At 43.5% G+C, this 19407-nt stretch overlaps 1 protein-coding gene across 2 annotated transcripts in view; it reads left to right on the top strand.

Moving 5' to 3' along the window:
- Positions 1-19407, top strand: part of LOC110522815 (collagen alpha-1(V) chain) — a 134424-nt gene that overhangs the window by 71907 nt on the left and 43110 nt on the right. For both annotated transcript variants that reach the window (XM_036977004.2, XM_036977003.2), the window contains exons 10-24: positions 5189-5230; positions 6194-6256; positions 8124-8198; positions 11561-11653; positions 11858-11914; positions 12170-12223; positions 12404-12457; positions 13255-13362; positions 13449-13502; positions 13922-13966; positions 14698-14751; positions 16349-16393; positions 18481-18534; positions 19006-19050; positions 19160-19213. In XM_036977004.2, coding sequence (XP_036832899.1) covers positions 5189-5230; positions 6194-6256; positions 8124-8198; positions 11561-11653; positions 11858-11914; positions 12170-12223; positions 12404-12457; positions 13255-13362; positions 13449-13502; positions 13922-13966; positions 14698-14751; positions 16349-16393; positions 18481-18534; positions 19006-19050; positions 19160-19213 — 897 coding nt within the window. The remainder of the gene's footprint in view (positions 1-5188; positions 5231-6193; positions 6257-8123; positions 8199-11560; positions 11654-11857; positions 11915-12169; positions 12224-12403; positions 12458-13254; positions 13363-13448; positions 13503-13921; positions 13967-14697; positions 14752-16348; positions 16394-18480; positions 18535-19005; positions 19051-19159; positions 19214-19407) is intronic.

Here is a 19407-nt window from a genome sequence, read left to right as displayed (position 1 = left end):
TCCAGCACTCCACATTCATCAGGGGACGGTGTTGACTTGCAGAGCTAAAGCCATGGCTATACCTGATATGCCAATGTCATCACTGGTAGCCAATTCCTATGTTATGATCCAAAGCGTACGAGTTCAATACCTCAATCTGACCTGAGTCACAGAACCACAGCTGTCTCCCTATAAACAAATGTCACTGGGCTCAACTGTATGTGCGTGTGCTTTACCACCCAGAATGAGCCTGTGAGTCGTCCATCTTGTTCACATTGTAAATAAACAAGGAGCAGAGCTCCCTCCTTTCAGTCCAATCCTCATTTGTCTGCAGTGACGACAACCCCCATCCCCCTGCCAGTCCCATCCAACCCACCCATACCACACACATACTCACCACACACACCATGGACGCATGGCCACACGCATGCACACACGCACTCACACACTACACACACACACACACTCCTCTATCTGTTTACTGCTGTGATCAGTCACTCTAAGCCCGAGTCCATACATCTACACAGGACCACTGTTTGACAGACAGACTTACAGTGCATTCGGAAAGTATTCATACCCCTGGACTTTTTTTCACATTTTGTTATGTTACAGCCTTGTTCTAAAATGGATGAAATAGTATTTTCCCCTCATCAGTCTACACACAATACCCCATAAAAACATGATGTTTGTGTTTACTTTTTTTTACCACTTTTTCGCCCCAATTGGTAGTTACAGTCTTGTCCCATCTCTGCAACTCCCGTATGGACTCGGGGGAGGCGAAGGTCAAGAGCCATGTGTCCTCTGTAAACATGACACTGTCAAGCCGCACTGCTTCTTGACACATTGATCGCTTAACCCAAAGCCAGCTGCACCAATGTGTCGGAGGAAACATCGTACATAACTGGCGTCCGAAGTCAGCGTGCATGCACCCTTCCCGCCACAAGGAATCATTAGAGCGTGATGGGACAAGGACGTCCTGGCCGGGCAAACCCTTCCCTAACCCGGACGACGCTGAGGCAATTGTGCGCCGCCTCGTGTCTCCAGGTCATGGCCTTCGCCCCAGTCTGACATCCTGAGTGCTCTGAAGAAGGTTTTCATCAAGGAACTCTCTGTACTTTGCTAAGGTTAATCTTTCCCTCAATCCTGACTAGTCTCCCAGTCCCTGCCGCTCAATAACATCCCCACAGCATGATGCTGCCACGACCATGGTTCACCGTAGGGATGGTGCAAGATTTCCTCCAAACGTGACGCTTGGCATTCAGGCCAAAGAGTTCAATCTTGGTGTCATCAGACCAGAGCATCTTGTTCCTCATGATCTGAGAGTCCTTTAGGTGCCTTTTGCCAAACTCCAAGTGGCTGTCATGTGCTGCAGAGATGGTTGTTCTTCTGGAAGGTTCTCCCATCTCCACAGAGGAACTCTAGAGCTCTGTCAGAGTGACCATCGGGTTCTTGGTCACCTCCCTGACCAAGGCCCTTCTCCCCCGATTGCTCAGTTTGGCCCGGGCGGCCAGCTCTAGGAAGAGTTTTGATGGTTCCAAACTTCTTATATTTAAGAATGATGGAGGCCATTGTGTTCTTGGGGACCTTCAATGCTGCAGAAATGTTTTGGTACCCTTCCCCAGATCTGTGCCTTGACACAATCCTCTCTCGGAGCTCTACAGACAATTCATTCGACCTCATGGCTTCGTTTTTGCTCTGACATGCACTATCAACTGTGGGAACTTATATAGACAGGTGTGTGCCTATCCAAATCATGTCCAATCAATAGAATTTACCACAGGTGGACTCCAATCAAGTTGTAGAAACATCTCAAGGATGATCAATAGAAACAGGATGTACCTGAGCTCAATGTTGAGTATCTTAGCAAAGGGTCTGAATACTTATGTAAATAAGTTATTTCAGTTTTTTATTTGTAATAACTTTGCAAAACATTTAAAAAAAAACTGTTTTCGCTTTGTCGTTATGAGGTATTGTGTGCAGATTGATGCATTTTCAATCTTTTCAATCCATTTTAGAATAAGGCTGTAATGTAACCAAATGTGGAAAACGTCAAGGGGTCTGAGTACTTTCCGAATGCACTATACTATAGGCAAAGTGTGACGTGACCTCACACACTTATCCATAAACACACATCAAACAAAAAATCCAGGTATGGCTCTGGGAATGTTAAAGACACAGGTATGGGTCTGGGAATGTTAAAGACCCAGGTATGGCTCTGGGAATTTAAAAGACCCAGGTGTGGCTCTGGGAATGTTAAAGACCCATGTATGGCTCTGGGAATGTTAAAGACCCAGGTATGGCTCTGGGAATGTTAAAGACCCAGGTATGGCTCTGGGAATGTAAAAGACCCAGGTGTGGCTCTGGGAATGTTAAAGACCCATGTATGGCTCTGGGAATGTTAAAGACCCAGGTATGGCTCTGGGAATGTTAAAGACCCAGGTATGGCTCTGGGAATGTTAAAGACCCAGGTATGGCTCTGGGAATGTTAAAGACCCAGGTATGGCTCTGGGAATGTAAAAGACCCAGGTGTGGCTCTGGGAATGTTAAAGACCCATGTATGGCTCTGGGAATGTTAAAGACCCAGGTATGGCTCTGGGAATGTTAAAGACCCAGGTATGGCTCTGGGAATGTAAAAGACCCAGGTATGGCTCTGGGAATGTAAAAGACCCAGGTGTGGCTCTGGGAATGTTAAAGACCCAGGTATGGCTCTGGGAATGTTAAAGACCCAGGTGTGGCTCTGGGAATGTTAAAGACCCAGGTATGGCTCTGGGAATGTTAAAGACCCAGGTATGACTCTGGAATGTTAAAGACCCAGGCATGACTCTGGAATGTTAAAGACCTGGCTTGTAGAAGATTTAGTTGGTTCTGGCTTGTAGAAGATTTAGTTGGTTCTGGCTTGTAGAAGATTTAGTTGCAAAACTATTCATCCCCTTTGATGTTTTTTCTATTTTGTTGCATTGCAACCTGTAATTTAAATAGATTTTTATTTGGATTTCATGTAATTGACAAAATAGTCCAAATTAGTGAAATGAAAAAAAATACTTTAATTACCAAAATAAATAAAGGAAAAGTGGTGCGTGCATATGTATTCACGCCCTTTGCTATGAAACCCCTAAATAAGATCTGGTGTAACCAATTACCTTCATATGTCACATAATTAATTAAATAATTTCCACCTGTGTGCAATTTAAGTGTCACATTATCTGTCACATGATCTCAGTATATACACCTGTTCTGAAAGGCCCCAGAGTCTGCAACGTCACTTAGCAAGGGGCACCACCAAGCAAGCGGCACTATGAAGACCAAGGAGCTCTCCAAACAGGTCAGGGACAAAGTTGTGGACATGTACAGATCAGGGTTGGGTTATAAAAAAATAACAGAAACTTTGAACATCCCACGGAGTACCATTAAATCCATTATTAAAAAATTGAAAGAATATGGCACCACAACAAACTGCCATGAGAGGGCTGCCCACCAAAACTCACGGACCTGGCAAGGAGGGCATTAATCAGAGAGGCAACAAAGAGACCAAAGATAACCCTGAAGGAGCTGCAAAGCTCCACTGCGGAGATTGGAGTATCTGTCCATAGGAACACTTTAAGCCGTACACTCCACAGAGCTGGGCTTTACGGAAGAGTGGACAAAAAAAGCCATTGCTTAAAGAAAAAAATAAGCAAATACGTTTGGTGTTCACCAAAAGGCATGTGTGAGACTCCCCAAACATATGAAAGAAGGTACTCTGGTCAGATGAGACTAAAATTGAGCTTTTTGGCCGTCAAGGAAAACGCTATGTCTGGCGCAAACCCAACACCTCTCATCACCCGAGAAACCCATCCCTAACAGTGAAGCATGGTGGTGGCAGCATCATGCTGTGGGGATGTTTTTCATCAGCAGGGACTGGAAACTGGTCAGAATTGAAGGAATGATGGATGGCGCTAAATACAGGGAACTTCTTGAGGGAAACCTGTTTCAGTCTTTCAGAGATTTGAGACTGGGACGGAGGTTCACCTTCCAGCAGGACAATGACCCTAAGCATTCTGCTAATGCAACAGGTTTAAGGGGAAACATTTACATGTGGAATGGCCTAGTCAAAGCCCAGACCTCAATCGAATTGAGAATCTGTGGTATGACTTAAAGATTGCTGTACACCAGCGGAACCCATCCAACTTGAAGGAGCTAAAGTTTTGCCTTGAAGAGTGGGCAAAAATCTCAGTGGCTAGATGTGGCACGCTTATAGAGACATACCCTAAGAGACTTGCAGCTGTAATTGATGCAAAAGGTGTCTTTACAAAGTATTGACTTTAAGGGGGGGAATAGTTATACGCGCTCAAGTTTTCAATTTTTTTGTCTTATTTCTTGTTTGTTTCACAATAGAAAATATTTTGCATCTTCAAAGTGGTAGGCATGTTGTGTAAATGAAATGATACAAAAAAAATATATTTTAATTCCAGGTTGTAAGGCAATAAAATAGGAATAATGCCAAGGTGGGTGAATACTTTCGCAAGCCACTGTATGTGATGTTTCAGCCCATCTGTGAGTGTTTATGTGTACACACTACAGAGACTGACAGAGACAGAGATATGTTGTTTCATGTATTAGCAGAGGATAAGGGTCATGTTCAGAGAGACAGAGAGTATTTACCATCCATATGTAAAATGTGTGCAAACATGACAGTATGTCGCTGAGGATAAAAGTGTCTGTTAAATGAAATATATCATATTATTATAACTATAAAATGACTTGTGTTTCTTATTGCCCATAGTCCCCTGTTCCATGTTGAACATATTCCATCAGTCTCCTGCCTTTGTCCTGATCGTTATTCACCCTCTGCCTGTTCCTCCCAGATTAACGTGAAGCTCTAAATGAAATGACAGGCAGGAATTTATATTAAATCACCAAATACTCCCCTGGATGGAGAGTAGATATGCAGGATATGTCTGGACACGTATATAAATTATATGCACATGTACTGAAGAGATGCATTCACATGAATTATTGTACACGCAGGGTTGCACTCACACCCACGGTCATACACACACACGCACCGCACGCACGCACCGCATGCACGAACGCACGAACACACACGCACGCACGCACGCACACACACACACACACACACACACAAACAAAGAGTCATAGTGTTAGTGGTGATGCTGCGTACTCTACAGGCTGCAGCCATCCATCTCTCTGATGTGTTTGTATGTTTCAGGGAATGCTGGTGGAGGGTCCGCCTGGTCCGGAAGGCCCAACAGTAAGTCCCTCTCTCTACTTTCTTTCTCTCTCTATGTTTGTCAGTTTCTGTCTCCCTCTCTCTCTTTCTCTCTCTCTCTCTCTCTTTCTCTCATCCAGTCTCTTGTGATTTCAGTGGAAGATGACAGTCTTCTGACACTGTTTCAGCCCTATGTTCTATCTGGTCTGTCTCTGGGTTAGGAATATTGTGTATCCTCCACTGTTCATCTTGAAATGACTAGTGTTTTGTTAAGAGATAATTAAACTGCAGCCCAGTTGCCATTGCTGATATTTAGCAATAAGAATAGTAACAGCACAACACACCACTTGCCCTAGAGAGACAGTTACACAGAGGTTCTCAGATCAGTTAGTATTTATTTATTTACCTATATGCACGCTCTTGTACGCTATTTGACCACAAGAATCAGAGTCACCTTTATTCGTTAAGAACATTTACAAATACTCATAATTTGACGTGGTGATATGGTGCTGCTAGTGATAGACAACATTTAGAGACAGAATACAGACAGCAGAAACAGTCGATAATAATAGAGTAAGAGTTAGTAGAGAAAGAGAGACGGGCCCCAGTTGAAATGTATCATCTAACAGACTGCCTGCCCATATTTCCTCATGCATTCCTCTCTTGTTCTCTCTCTTATGTTTCCGCGTACAACTGTTATGCAAGTTTGCCTGAGCTGCATTTTGTTTTGTGTGTGTGAGCATGTGCGCGCATCTGTGTGTGTGTTTATGTGAGTGTCTGTGTGTGTGTGTGTGTGTGTATGTGTATGTGGGTGTCTGTGTGTGTGTGTGTGAGCGTGTGCACGTGTGTGTGTGTTTATGTGAGTGTCTGTGTGTGTGTGTGTGTGTATGTGGGTGTCTGTGTGTATGTGGGTGTCTGTGTGTATGTGGGTGTCTGTGTGTGTGTGGGTGTCTGTGTGTGTGTGTGCCGTCCTCAGTCTCTGATAATATGTATTGTTGTGTACAGGGTCTCCCTGGACCCCCAGGTTCCTCCGGGCCCCCAGGCAGCCACGGAGACACAGGAGAAAGGGTGAGAAACAAGCACCCACAACAAATAAAACACACAGACAAATAAATAAATACATGGAAAATACCACAGTCACATGCCAACCACCACCAACACATCACATAGCCATTGTTTCAACACAACCACAAGGTACAGTGAGGGAAAAAAGTATTTGATCCCCTGCTGATTTTGTACGTTTGCCCACTGACAAAGAAATGATCAGTCTATAATTTTAATGGTGGATTTATTTGAACAGTGAGAGACAGACTAACAACAACAAAATCCAGAAAAACGCATGTCAAAAATGTTATGAATTGATTTGCATTTTAATGAAGGAAATAAGTATTTGGCCCCTCTGCAAAACATGACTTAGTACTTGTTGGCAAAACCCTTGTTGGCAATCACAGAGGTCATACATTTCTCATAGTTAGCCACCAGGTTTGCACACATCTCAGGAGGGATTTTGTCCCACTCCTCTTTGCAGCTCTTCTCCAAGTCATTAAGGTTTAGAGGCTGACCTTTGACAACTCGAACCTTCAGCTCCCTCCACAGATTTTCTATGGGATTAAGGTCTGGAGACTGGCTAGGCCATTCCAGGACCTTACTGTGCTTCTTCTTGAGCCACTCCTTTGTTGCCTTGGCCGTGTGTTTGGGGTCATTGTCATGCTGGAATACCCATCCACAACCCATTTTCAATGCCCTGGCTGAGGGAAGGAGGTTCTCACCCAAGATTTGACGGTACATGGCCCCGTCCATCGTCCCTTTGATGCGGTGAAGTTGTCCTGTCCCCTTAGCAGAACCCCCCCCCCCCCCAAGCATAATGTTTCCACCTCCATGTTTGACGGTGGGGATGGTGTTCTTAGGGTCGTAGGCAGCATTCCTCCTCCTCCAAACACGGCGAGTTGAGTTGATGCCAAATAACTCCATTTTGGTCTTATCTGACCACAACACTTTCACCCAGTTGTCCTCTGAATCATTCAGATGTTCATTGGCAAACTTCAGATGGGCATGTATATGTGCTTTCTTGAGCAGGGGGACCTTGCGGGCGCTGCAGGATTTCAGTCCTTCACGGCGTAGGTTGTTACCAATTGTTTTCTTGGTGACTATGGTCCCAGCTGCCTTGAGATCATTGACAAGATCCTCCCTTGTAGTTCTAGGCTGATTCCTCACCGTTCTAAGGATCATTGCAACTCCATGAGGTGAGATCTTGCATGGAGCCCCAGGCTGAGGGAGATTGACAGTTCTTTTGTGTTTCTTCCATTTGCTAATAATCGCACCAACTGTTGTCACCTTCTCACCAAGCTGCTTGGCCATGGTGGAGAGTTTGGGATCTGATTGATTGATTGCTTCTGTGGACAGGTGTCTTTTATACAGGTTACAAAATTAGATTAGGAGCACTCCCTTGAAGAGTGTGCTCCTAATCTCAGCTCGTTACCTGTATTAAATACACCTGTGAGCCAGAAATCTTTCTGATTGAGAGGGGGTCAAATACTTATTTCCCTCATTAAAATGCAAATCAATTCATAACATTTTTGACATGCGTTTTTTTGGATTTCTTTGTTGTTACTCTGTCTCTCACTGTTCAAATAAACCTACCATTAAAATGATAGACTGATCATTTCTTTGTCAGTGGGAAAACGTACAAAACCAGCAGGGGATCAAATACTTTCCCCCCTCACTGTATACATCAAGCTGTTGATATACAGCAAGGTTTCAATTAGTCACCACCACTCCCCAAAACATGGTGGAACACCTGTACAAGTTTTTTTTTAAAAACCTGACAAGACTTGTATTCCTGGCATAATTTACCTTGTTCGAGTAAATGTACTCTTCTCTCTCCCTCTCCGTCTGTCTGTCTGTCTGTCTGTCTCTCTCTCTCCCTCTCTCTCAGGGTCCTAATGGTCGTGCTGGTCTTCCTGGTGCTGATGGTCTGCCAGGACCTCCAGGGACTGTCCTGATGCTGCCTGTAAGTAAATATTGTAATACTATAGTTCTAGAATACACTCATCTAGAATGAAGACCTCATGCTGTCTGTAAGTAAATAACATTATATGACAATTCTAGAATATACAGATCTATATCTAGAAGAGAATACATATTGAATGGGTGCATCTAATATTCTGTTGCATGTTAGACTTGCATTCCATATGTTTTCTCAGATGACAGATGACTATGTTTATGCACATGTGTACGTTTCTAAATGTACCTATTGGCTATTGTGCTTGCATTTATCTTCTGGAAGGCTTTCTTTTTAAACGTCCATCCTAATCTTGTCCCTTCTGTAATGCTATCCTCAATCTATTGTCATAGCACTTCAACATATTTGTTAGGTTCGTCAGTATTACTTCAGACAAGGCTAATCCTCCCTTCTCTTGGTTGCATTATTTCACCCTTTGATTCATAGAGTGCTCTTGATATCAGATCAGAGTTCTGTATGGTTTGGGTCACAGTGTCCTGACCTGTTGTGATGTGTGTTTCCCTGACTGTGTCAGAGGGGGTTTGAGATCTCTGTTATGTTAGCAAGTGGAATGCAGGGAGGTAGTCTCCTTCTGAATCAAACACTCTTCCTCTCTGGTCTTGCTCCAGATAATCCAATCAGAGAATGCTGTGGTGTAAACCAGTCAATAAGCACTCTAGCACCTCCTAGTGGAAGCTGTAGGAAGCTGGGGTTCTGCTGTCATTTAGACTCGCTCTCTGGGAAGGTCTCAATTGCATACTCCTTGCGTCCTCTCTTCTTGTCGCCTTCTCAAAACCCATTGGATGAGAAAGCCAGAAGTCCCTCCCCTCTGACCTTCTCCAATGGATTTTGCCCTTCCTCTCCCCTCTCTCCTCCTCCTTCTTACTGATGAGATAATTACCATACACCATTCCCCCAATCCCCTGCCACCCACCTTCTTATTGTCCCCAGACTCCAGCCCAAATGACACATCTACTCTCTTAGAAAAAAAGGGTTGCAAAAGGGTTTTGCGGCTGTCCATAGAACACTTTTGGGTTCTATGTAAAGCCCTCTGAGAAAAGGGTTCTACATGGAACCAAAACTGTTTTTTCAAAGGGTTCTCCTATGGGGACAGCCGAAGAACCCTTTTGTGGTTTTAGATAGCACCTTTTTTCTAAGAGTGTAGGGGTCTTACAGACAGGAAGTAATCTAGCCTCAGACAGGAAGTAGAGCAGGTCTAAGTGCTACTTCCTGTGATCACAGCTGCTAAAACTAAAGGCTAAAGTTAGTAGCTAGCCTTTCTGTTTGTTCTGCTGCTGCCTGTACTCCTACTGCTGAGTGTGATGACTTGACTAAATGTCCTGCTGGAGTCTCAGGAGTCTGCAGAGCAGAGCAGAGCAGAGCAGAGAGCCTTCTGGAAAAGCTGTATGTGTCAGGCCAAGACGTCTGGTCAAGGTGTACCAGTAAAGCATGGGCCCAGTGCTTAATTTGACAGGATCTGGCACCTCTCCGTTTTGGACTGTTTTGTTCCGGGACCCATTTGGCCGGATCCGATATGAAAAAGAATCACGTTTTGTTATGTAAAAATGTGAATAAAATTGATCAAAGTTAATTTGAGTTGCCTCTTCATTAATTATCCTGACACCCCCCCCCACACACACACACACACGCAAACACAACTAACTTAGGTATAGTTGTGAACAATAACCATGTTAAGATGTTAAATCTTATCATTTAATTGGTCAATTATTGTTTGATTGTGTAGAGTTCGATAGTGTGCTTGGTAGTTAGATGCCATTTGTGTGCCGTAGGTTTCTGCTTAGTCACAGTTCAAATTCCTCTCTCTCTCTCTCTCTCTCTCTCTCTCTCTCTCTCTTCCTCTGGGCATGGTTGGATCTCTGTGTTATAGTCTGGTTTCTGTGAGAGGAATGATGAGTCTCTCGAGGGACATTGTGCTTTTGAGGTTCACTGGGAAAAATATAGATAATTGAAAAATATAGTGTAAAATATTATGAAAGAGATCCCTAGCTAGAGAGATGTTGCTGTATTTAAAAAAGTAAGGTTTGCCAGCTTCATGCAAACCTGTGTTCGATGTTATTTTTTCCTTCCATAGTAACAAGGTTGTGGTGACAAACCCTCCTCACTGGTCTGTTTTTATTCATACCAGCAGAAACAGAAACACATCTCTATAGGATCAACCAACTGGTTGCATTACCCACATTTCACCACTAGATGCCAGTATAGGCATGTGAACTTCTGATGGGAAAATAACCATAACCAGGCAGTTGTATGATGTATGAGCTAAGGTTTTTACAACTGCATCGTTTTAATGCAAGCCAAGCCTGAATTTGAATTAGTTATTTTTTTATAACTTGTTTCAGTACAATCATATTTTATTTATTTATTTATTTAGACATTCTGTTTGAAGAATGAGTAACCTAGCCTGTAAGATGACTAGGCATTTTCTCAACCCACTGTCTCTCTTCTTGCTTTGTCTGCCTATTTGTCTGTTTCTGTCTCTGTCTCTTTGTCTGTCTCTTTGTCTGTCTCTGTCTATTTGTCTGTTTCTGTCTCTGTCTCTTTGTCTGTCTCTTTGTCTGTCTATTTGTCTGTTTCTGTCTCTGTCTCTTTGTCTGTCTCTTTGTCTGTCTCTGTCTATTTGTCTGTTTCTGTCTCTGTCTCTTTGTCTGTCTCTGTCTCTGTCTGTTTGTCTGTCTCTTTGTCTGTCTCTGTCTCTTTGTCTGTCTCTTTGTCTGCCTCTGTCTCTTTGTCTGCCTCTGTCTATTTGTCTGTTTCTGTCTCTGTCTCCTTGTCTGTCTTTTTGTCTGTCTCTTTGTCTGTCTCTGTCTCTTTGTCTGTCTCTTTGTCTGCCTCTGTCTCTTTGTCTGCCTCTGTCTATTTGTCTGTTTCTGTCTATTTGTCTGTTCCTGTCTCTGTCTCTGTCTGTCTATTTGTCTGTCTCTGTCTCTTTGTCTGTCTCTGTCTCTGTCTCTTTGTCTGTCTGTTTCTGTCTCTGTCTTTTTGTCTGTCTCTTTGTCTGTCTCTGTCTCTTTGTCTGTCTCTGTCTATTTGTCTGTTTCTGTCTCTGTCTCTTTGTCTGTCTCTGTCTCTGTCTCTTTGTCTGTCTCTTTGTCTGTCTCTGTCTGTTTCTGTCTCTGTCTCTTTGTCTGTCTCTGTCTATTTGTCTGTTTCTGTCTCTGTCTATTTGTCTGTCTCTTTGTCTGTCTCTGTGTCTGTCTCTCTCTTTGTCTGTCTCTTTGTCTGTCTCTGTCTCTGTCATTTCATCTGTCTCTGTGTCTGTCTCTATATCTTTGTCCATGTACCTGTATCTACTGGACTGGCCTTACCTGTTGGGTCTGGTTCTGAGTTCTGAGTTCTGCTCTCCTCCTCAGTTCCGCTTCAGTTCTGGAGGAGACTCTGGACAGAAGGGACCTCAGGTGTCTGCTCAGGAGGCCCAGATGCAAGCCATCATGCAACAAGCTAGGGTAAGGCTTAAACACACAAGTGCATACACACACACACACAAACACAAAGTGCATACACACACACATATTCACACAGAGCCTGTAAGTAAGCATTTCACTGTAAGGTCTACTCCTGTTGTATTCGGCGCAGGTGACAAATAAACTTTGATTTGATTTGAGACACACACACCATTTTGTACTTCTCTAACTGTTTTCTCTCTCCAGCTGGCGATGCGTGGTCCTACTGGCCCTATGGGTTTGACAGGTAGATCTGGTCCTCTGGTACGTACCAAAGTTTTACTCAGTCTCCTCACACACACACACACACACACACACACACAGTATGTACACACACACACACCTCTGTCACATACACAGCCTGAGGAGAATAACTTATTATATTGTTAATAGTTGATAAGATCCTATTAAATTCTAATGCAGGTGCTACAACATTAATAGTGTTTGGACTGTGGCCTGATCATAATCATCCGCTGATCTGAGCCTACTGTGACCTTATTGTGTTTGTCCTCCTCCCAGGGTTCTCCAGGTGTGGCTGGACTGAAGGGAGAGTCTGGAGAGTCCGGTCCTCAGGTAAGACGGATGGACGTTTCTAGACCACTAGAACTGTTCCTTCCTCTGTAATCTCCAGCCCAAGTTTAAGGCCTTTCTATAAACACAACTTACTTGGGTTTTTTTGTTAGGGATATTTTGTTGGGGTTCTGTTGTAGGGTTTTCTTGTTGGATTCTCCATAACCTTCTTCTTTGTTACAGGGACCTCGTGGACCATTGGGTTCTCATGGACCCTCTGGGAAGCCCGGCAGAAGGGTAAGTGTGAATCTGAGTCTGGGATGGATATTTGAGTTTGGCGTGCAGATTAGGATAGTTTTGATGTAGTTTTGATGCATTTTAAAACATGGCGATGTTGAATACTAGTTTCTGATTGGCTTGAAGAGCATTCCAGAGTGTGCATTATTTCCCTTACCGTATGGTATATCAGCACGGTAGAATTCAATGGCTATAGTTCATTCATACATGTTCTATGTTTGAGCTGCTTTTGAACGCAAAAGCCAAATTGAAAACATTATTGGCATTGTTGAATTAGATATTTCATAATAGCAATCTAGGACTGTTGGTTTGGTTAGCTAAACTTACAATTCAGTTTGTTCGGTTAAAGAGGCATCTACTGTAGCTGTCTATTAAACTTGCTAGCTACTTCGTTGGATGTTGAACACATTTCTACTGAGAAATAAACACATTTATAGAGGCAAATGTGTTCAATTATAGCCATGGTATAAAAGGGATAATCAATTCGGGGCTCTATGTGTTCTCCTGAAAGTAATGCAACTCCGTGGAAGGTTAGTTCCATGTCGTTCATTATTTTCCATAGAATGCATAGCCGCTTGTTAATTATCCCTTACGTATTGTATTGTGCTCGTGTTGTATGTTCACGCAGACTACTTCCTGCTGACCTCTTGCCAGGCCCCCCTTGCAAATGAGGTTTCTAACCTCAAGGGTCTTGCCTGGTTACATAAAGGTTAAATAAAAACAATGAAGAATTGTGCCCTTCAGAAAGGAGGGTGAAGCGGGTGTAAGTGTTGATGGGTGTTCATCTGTTTTTCCAGGGACGTGCTGGTTCGGATGGAGCCAGAGGCATGCCTGGTCAGACCGGAACCAAGGGAGACAGAGGGTTTGATGGTTTGGCTGGACTTCCTGGTGAGAAGGGACACAGAGTAAGTCACTTTGTTGTTGTTATTTCAGCTCCGTTGTAGTATGACAGTGTGTGTACGTCCCACTGATCTTCTGTCTGCTCCTTTAGGGTGAATCTGGACCCCATGGACCTCCCGGACCCACAGGAGAGGATGGAGAGAGAGTAAGTACTACCACTCGCCCTCCCTGCCTCCCTCTATCTCTTATCATACCTACCCAGTTTCGCTCTTTGTTTCTTCATCTCCCCACTCTGTGTGTCCGTAGGTCAGCACATCAGTATGGTGTGTGTGTGTGTATATGTCCATAGGTCAGCACATCAGTATGGTGTGTGTGTATGTCCATAGGTCAGCACATCAGTATGGTGTGTGTGTGTGTGTGTGTGATTAGTCAGTGTATGATCTAAGTGTCTGTCATCTGTCATGTAAATGAGTCTCATTTTGACACCCCCACGTCACTCCATCACCTGGCCCAATCACGTCATTCCTGTCCTCTCCTCCTTTCACACCTCCCCTTTCCCTCTCCCTCTCTCCTATACTCCAAATTCCCACTTCCTGTTCTGACCATGTCACTTCCTGTTTCCAGGGAGACGATGGAGAGATCGGGCCACGGGGGCTGCCTGGTGACCCAGTAAGTGTTTTTTTATGATGTCTATCCCCTGTCATTGTGACACTACAACTTAATAAAGCATGTGTTGACATATACGTTCTGGATTCAGATCCATAAATGGTGTCCAGCTTATGGTATATGTACACAGTTTGTTTTTAAACAGGTTTAGTAACTAGACCCTATATGTGAATCTCAGGGTGAGAAGCCCTTAGATTCCTCTTGTTCACAGTCTACTCTCCTCACGGCTGGTAGACAAGCTTCCCTTCCTCTCTGACAGGATTTCCCCAAAGGAGAAGAGGAATGAGACAGGCAGAGAGAAAATGAGTTAGACAAAGTAAAAGGCTGAGAGAGCATCATTAGTGATAGATTGTGTGGTGCAGTATTTCAGACAGACCACCAGGGGGTGGTACACCACTGGTTTTCTGAGATACTCTAGATGTGAGAGGAAGGGGCACTGAGTCACGGCACTGAGTCACGGCACTGAGTCACGGCATTGAGATAGCACGGTGTGATAGACAGAGAAGACAGCAGACATCAAGAATAGTGAAATCAATCTATGATGGTAAAGAGAGATTCAAGAAGCATCAGTATACTTTAGATGAAAATCCATTATTCATTCATTGTTGTCATTATTGTCATAATTTAAAAACATCATAGATTTACATTTAACAAACATTCTATAGTTATTTGCTATGTTTTGAAATGGATCATGACATTGATGTTGGCATTTTCATGTATTTCTCTCTCTCCAGGGACCTCGTGGATTGCTGGGACCTAAGGGACCTCAGGGACCTCCCGGATCCCTTGTACGTTTAGAACACACACACACACACACACACACACACTTTCCTTTCACACACAGTTAAGACAGAGATTCAGCAGTATTGTATTGAATTTATCCTGCTCATAGCAACACCGACAAAATACTAATGACACACATAGGTAAATAACACATCCAGTATCTACAGTACATAGGTAAATAACACATCCAGTATCTACAGTACATAGGTAAATAACACATCCAGTACCTACAGTACATAGGTAAATAACACATCCAGTATCTACAGTACATAGGTAAGTAACACATCCAGTACCTACAGTACATAGGTAAATAACACATCCAGTATCTACAGTACATAGGTAAATAACACATCCAGTACCTACAGTACATAGGTAAATAACACATCCAGTATCTACAGTACATAGGTAAATAACACATCCAGTACCTACAGTACATAGGTAAATATCACATCCAGTATCTACAGTACATAGGTAAATAACACATTCAGTACCTACAGTACATAGGTAAATAACACATCCAGTACCTACAGTACATAGGTAAATAACACATCCAGTACCTACAGTACATAGGTAAATAACACATCCAGTATCTACAGTACATAGGTAAATAACACATCCAGTATCTACAGTACATAGGTAAATAACACATTCAGTATCAACAGTACATAGGTAAATAACACATCCAGTATCTACAGTACATAGGTAAATAACACATCCAGTACCTACAGTACATAGGTAAATAACACATCCAGTATCTACAGTACATAGGTAAATAACACATCCAGTATCTACAGTACATAGGTAAATAACACATCCAGTATCTACAGTACATAGGTAAATAACACATCCAGTATCTACAGTACATAGGTAAATAACACATCCAGTATCTACAGTACATAGGTAAATAACACATCCAGTATCTACAGTACATAGGTAAATAACACATCCAGTATCTACAGTACATAGGTAAATAACACATCCAGTATCTACAGTACATAGGTAAATAACACATCCAGTATCTACAGTACATAGGTAAATAACACATCCAGTATCTACAGTACATAGGTAAATAACACATCCAGTACCTACAGTACATAGGTAAATAACACATCCAGTACCTACAGTACATAGGTAAATAACACATCCAGTACCTACAGTACATAGGTAAATAACACATCCAGTATCTACAGTACATAGGTAAATAACACATCCAGTATCTACAGTACATAGGTAAATAACACATCCAGTATCTACAGTACATAGGTAAATAACACATCCAGTATCTACAGTACATAGGTAAATAACACATCCAGTATCTACAGTACATACTTCAGATGATAAGAAAGGTTATGGCTGTAGATATGAAACTGTGTATGTCCTCCACCTTAACTTCTCTACATCATTTGGACTTGAGGGAAATGTCCTCTTTTTCCAATATGATGTTACCACCAAAATGACTGCAGCCTCTATCTACAGTGTATATATCTCAGTCTATCCCCGAGGCACTCCCCATGTCCACATCCTTTTTCTCTTTGTGTTCACCTGAGTGTATGGCCTCATGTATTAAATAGAAGCTTCATCTCATCTGACTGTGTGTTGCAGGGTGTAACTGGAATGGATGGCCACCCTGGACCCAAAGGAAACATTGTAAGTACTGATAACACCCAGCTAAAGGCTGTTCTGAGGCACGGTGCGAAGCGGAGTAGTAGTGTGTAAATACTCCACACACTCCATTTGCATCTGACGTACACCTCACACACTTTCTCTCCATCCCCTACTCTAACACTATCACACCATTTCTTCCCTTTCATCAAATTCAAATGTATTTATATAGCCCTTCGTACATCAGCTGATATCTCAAAGTGCTGTACAGAAACCCAGCCTAAAACCCCAAACAGCAAGCAATGCAGGTGTAGATGCACGGTGGCTAGGAAAAACTCCTTAGAAAGGCCAAAACCTAGGAAGAAACCTAGAGAGTAACCAGGCTATGTGGGGTGGCCAGTCCTCTTCTGGCTGTGCCGGGTGGAGATTATAACAGAACATGGCCAAGATGTTCAAATGTTCATAAAGGACCAGCAGGGCCAAATAATAATAATCACAGGCAGAACAGTTGAAACTGGAGCAGCAGCACGGCCATGTGGACTGGGGACAGCAAGGAGTCATCATGTCAGGTAGTCCTGAGGCATGGTCCTAGGGCTCAGGTCCTCCGAGAGAGAGAAAGTAAGACAGAAAGAGAGAATTAGAGAGAGCATACTTAAATTCACATAGGACACCGAATAGGACATGAGAAGTACTCCAGATATAACAAACTGACCCTAGCCCCCCGACACATAAACTACTGCAGCATAAATACTGGAGGCTGAGACAGGAGGGGTCAGGAAACACTGTGGCCCCATCTGATGACAACCCCGGCTTCATCCCCTACTCTAACACTATCACACCATTTCTTCCCCTTCGTCCCCTACTCTAACACTATCACACCATTTCTACCCCTTCATCCCCTACTCTAACACTACCACACCATTTCTTCCCCTTCATCTCCTACTCTAACACTATCACACCATTTCTACCCCTTCATCCCCTACTCTAACACTATCACACCATTTCTTCCCCTTCGTCCCCTACTCTAACACTATCACACCATTTCTACCCCTTCATCCCCTACTCTAACACTACCACACCATTTCTTCCCCTTCATCTCCTACTCTAACACTATCACACCATTTCTACCCCTTCATCCCCTACTCTAACACTACCACACCATTTCTTCCCCTTCATCCCCTACTCTAACACTACCACACCATTTATTCCCCTTCATCTCCTACTCTAACACTACCACACCATTTATTCCCCTTCATCTCCTACTCTAACACTATCACACCATTTCTTCCTCTTCATCCCCTACTCTAACACTATCACACCATTTCTTCCCCTTCATCCCCTACTCTAACACTATCACACCATTTCTTCCCCTTCATCCCCTACTCTAACACTATCACACCATTTCTTCCCCTTCATCCCCTACTCTAACACTATCACACCATTTCTTCCCCTTCATTCCAGTCTATTTTCCCATCAAATGCACACTACTATCGTTTCAAGACTCATTTACCCACTTCCACACTCACACACTTCCACACTCTGAATGCTCTCTTGCCCTCTACTGAAGACTAGACTGAGTGTATTGAGTCCTGTGAGAGCCCAGTCCTCCATGGCGTCTCAGTTATTCCGACTCCATTTTGTTGGAGCGGTGTGTCCGTAATGAGAGAATGCCTGGCTGGAGCAGACAGTGGCTCCACTGACAATGCTCCAATTAGAAAGAGAGATGGAAGATCCACAGTCTTTTCCCAGCCGCTACGAACAGGGAACATAATTGATTGTCAATTAACTGGGAAGCGAGGCATTTGCGTTTGAGTTTGAGGTTCAGCAGTTTCTTTCATTAGGAAAGTGAGTGTGTGTGTCTGTGTGTGTGTCTGTGTGTGTGTCTGTGTGTGTGTCTGTGTGTGTGTTATGTTCCCTCCAGCTAGAAAAGGCTACAAAAACACACTAAGTTATAGCCTGTCTATGTGTTACAAAGTAATAATGTAGTGATACTGACAATCTAAAGTCCCCTCAGTACACTGTGTTTCTAGTCTTCTGTCTCCTACTGCTTCAATCCACTCTGTCCTATGTACTATGTTATCAGTCCTTGTGTAAGTGTGGATGAATGTAACCAAGGTGTTTTCTCTTCATAGGGACCACAAGGAGAACCTGGTCCCAATGGACAGCAAGGGAACCCTGGTGCTCAGGTCAGTGTGCCCTTCTTGGGCAGGTTATGAGATTGTGGCCTTCATTTGGTCGATCATTGTGTGGTTACACTCAATGCCTGCTTTTTACCTGACTGACTTTTTAAAGGCAGCTTGAAATGTAGCCTACAGGTTTTGTGCTCTTGTAGGAAGCAGTAACTCCCCATTGCTGACCTATACGTATCTATAACCCGGCTAATAACTCACTAACTAGCAAAGAATATCAGTAAATGTGCACACGCACGGTTCTGTGCTTTGATCTGAACTGATCTGAAAAGCACATTCACTTTCAGGTGATTGAAAGACTGCTCGTGGGCTACCCAGCCAATAGAATTCTACTCTGTTGCACTCTGGCTCTGCCTACGAAAAAATCACAGTTGATTCGATCACACAATTGTCTGTCACCCTTGGACATTCCTGTTTCATCCCCCAATTAATTTATACTGACAATGTCCTTCCTCTCTCTCTTTACAGGGACTTCCAGGTCCTCAGGGAGCCATCGGGTCCCCGGGAGAGAAGGTACGGGCCCTGGCCACTCAAACACATACCTACATGATGTGATGTGAGCAGTGTTGTTGATGTGAGTCTGTTGTCTTTGGTCTATCTCTATCTTCCCCTCACTCCTCAGGGGCCTACTGGAAAATCAGGACTGCCAGGAATTCCAGGTGCTGACGGACCCCCGGTAAGTGTTGTACTAACAAAGAAACACACTCCCGATCATACACACTCCCCACCTTCTCCCAGAGAGTACCTGTGCTATAGGCAGGTGGGCCTTGGAAGATGGCAGGTGGCGGGTGAGAGAGAGAGAGAGAGAGAATGGAAGAGAGAGAGAGCCTAATGGCTTTGATATGCATGTGAGTGGTATTACCACACTGG

Source organism: Oncorhynchus mykiss, chromosome 5, assembly GCF_057628025.1.
Source record: "Oncorhynchus mykiss isolate SJ-2025 chromosome 5, ASM5762802v1, whole genome shotgun sequence".
In the NCBI taxonomy this organism is placed as follows: Eukaryota; Metazoa; Chordata; class Actinopteri; order Salmoniformes; family Salmonidae; genus Oncorhynchus; species Oncorhynchus mykiss.
This window is presented reverse-complemented; position numbering and strand designations above follow the sequence as displayed.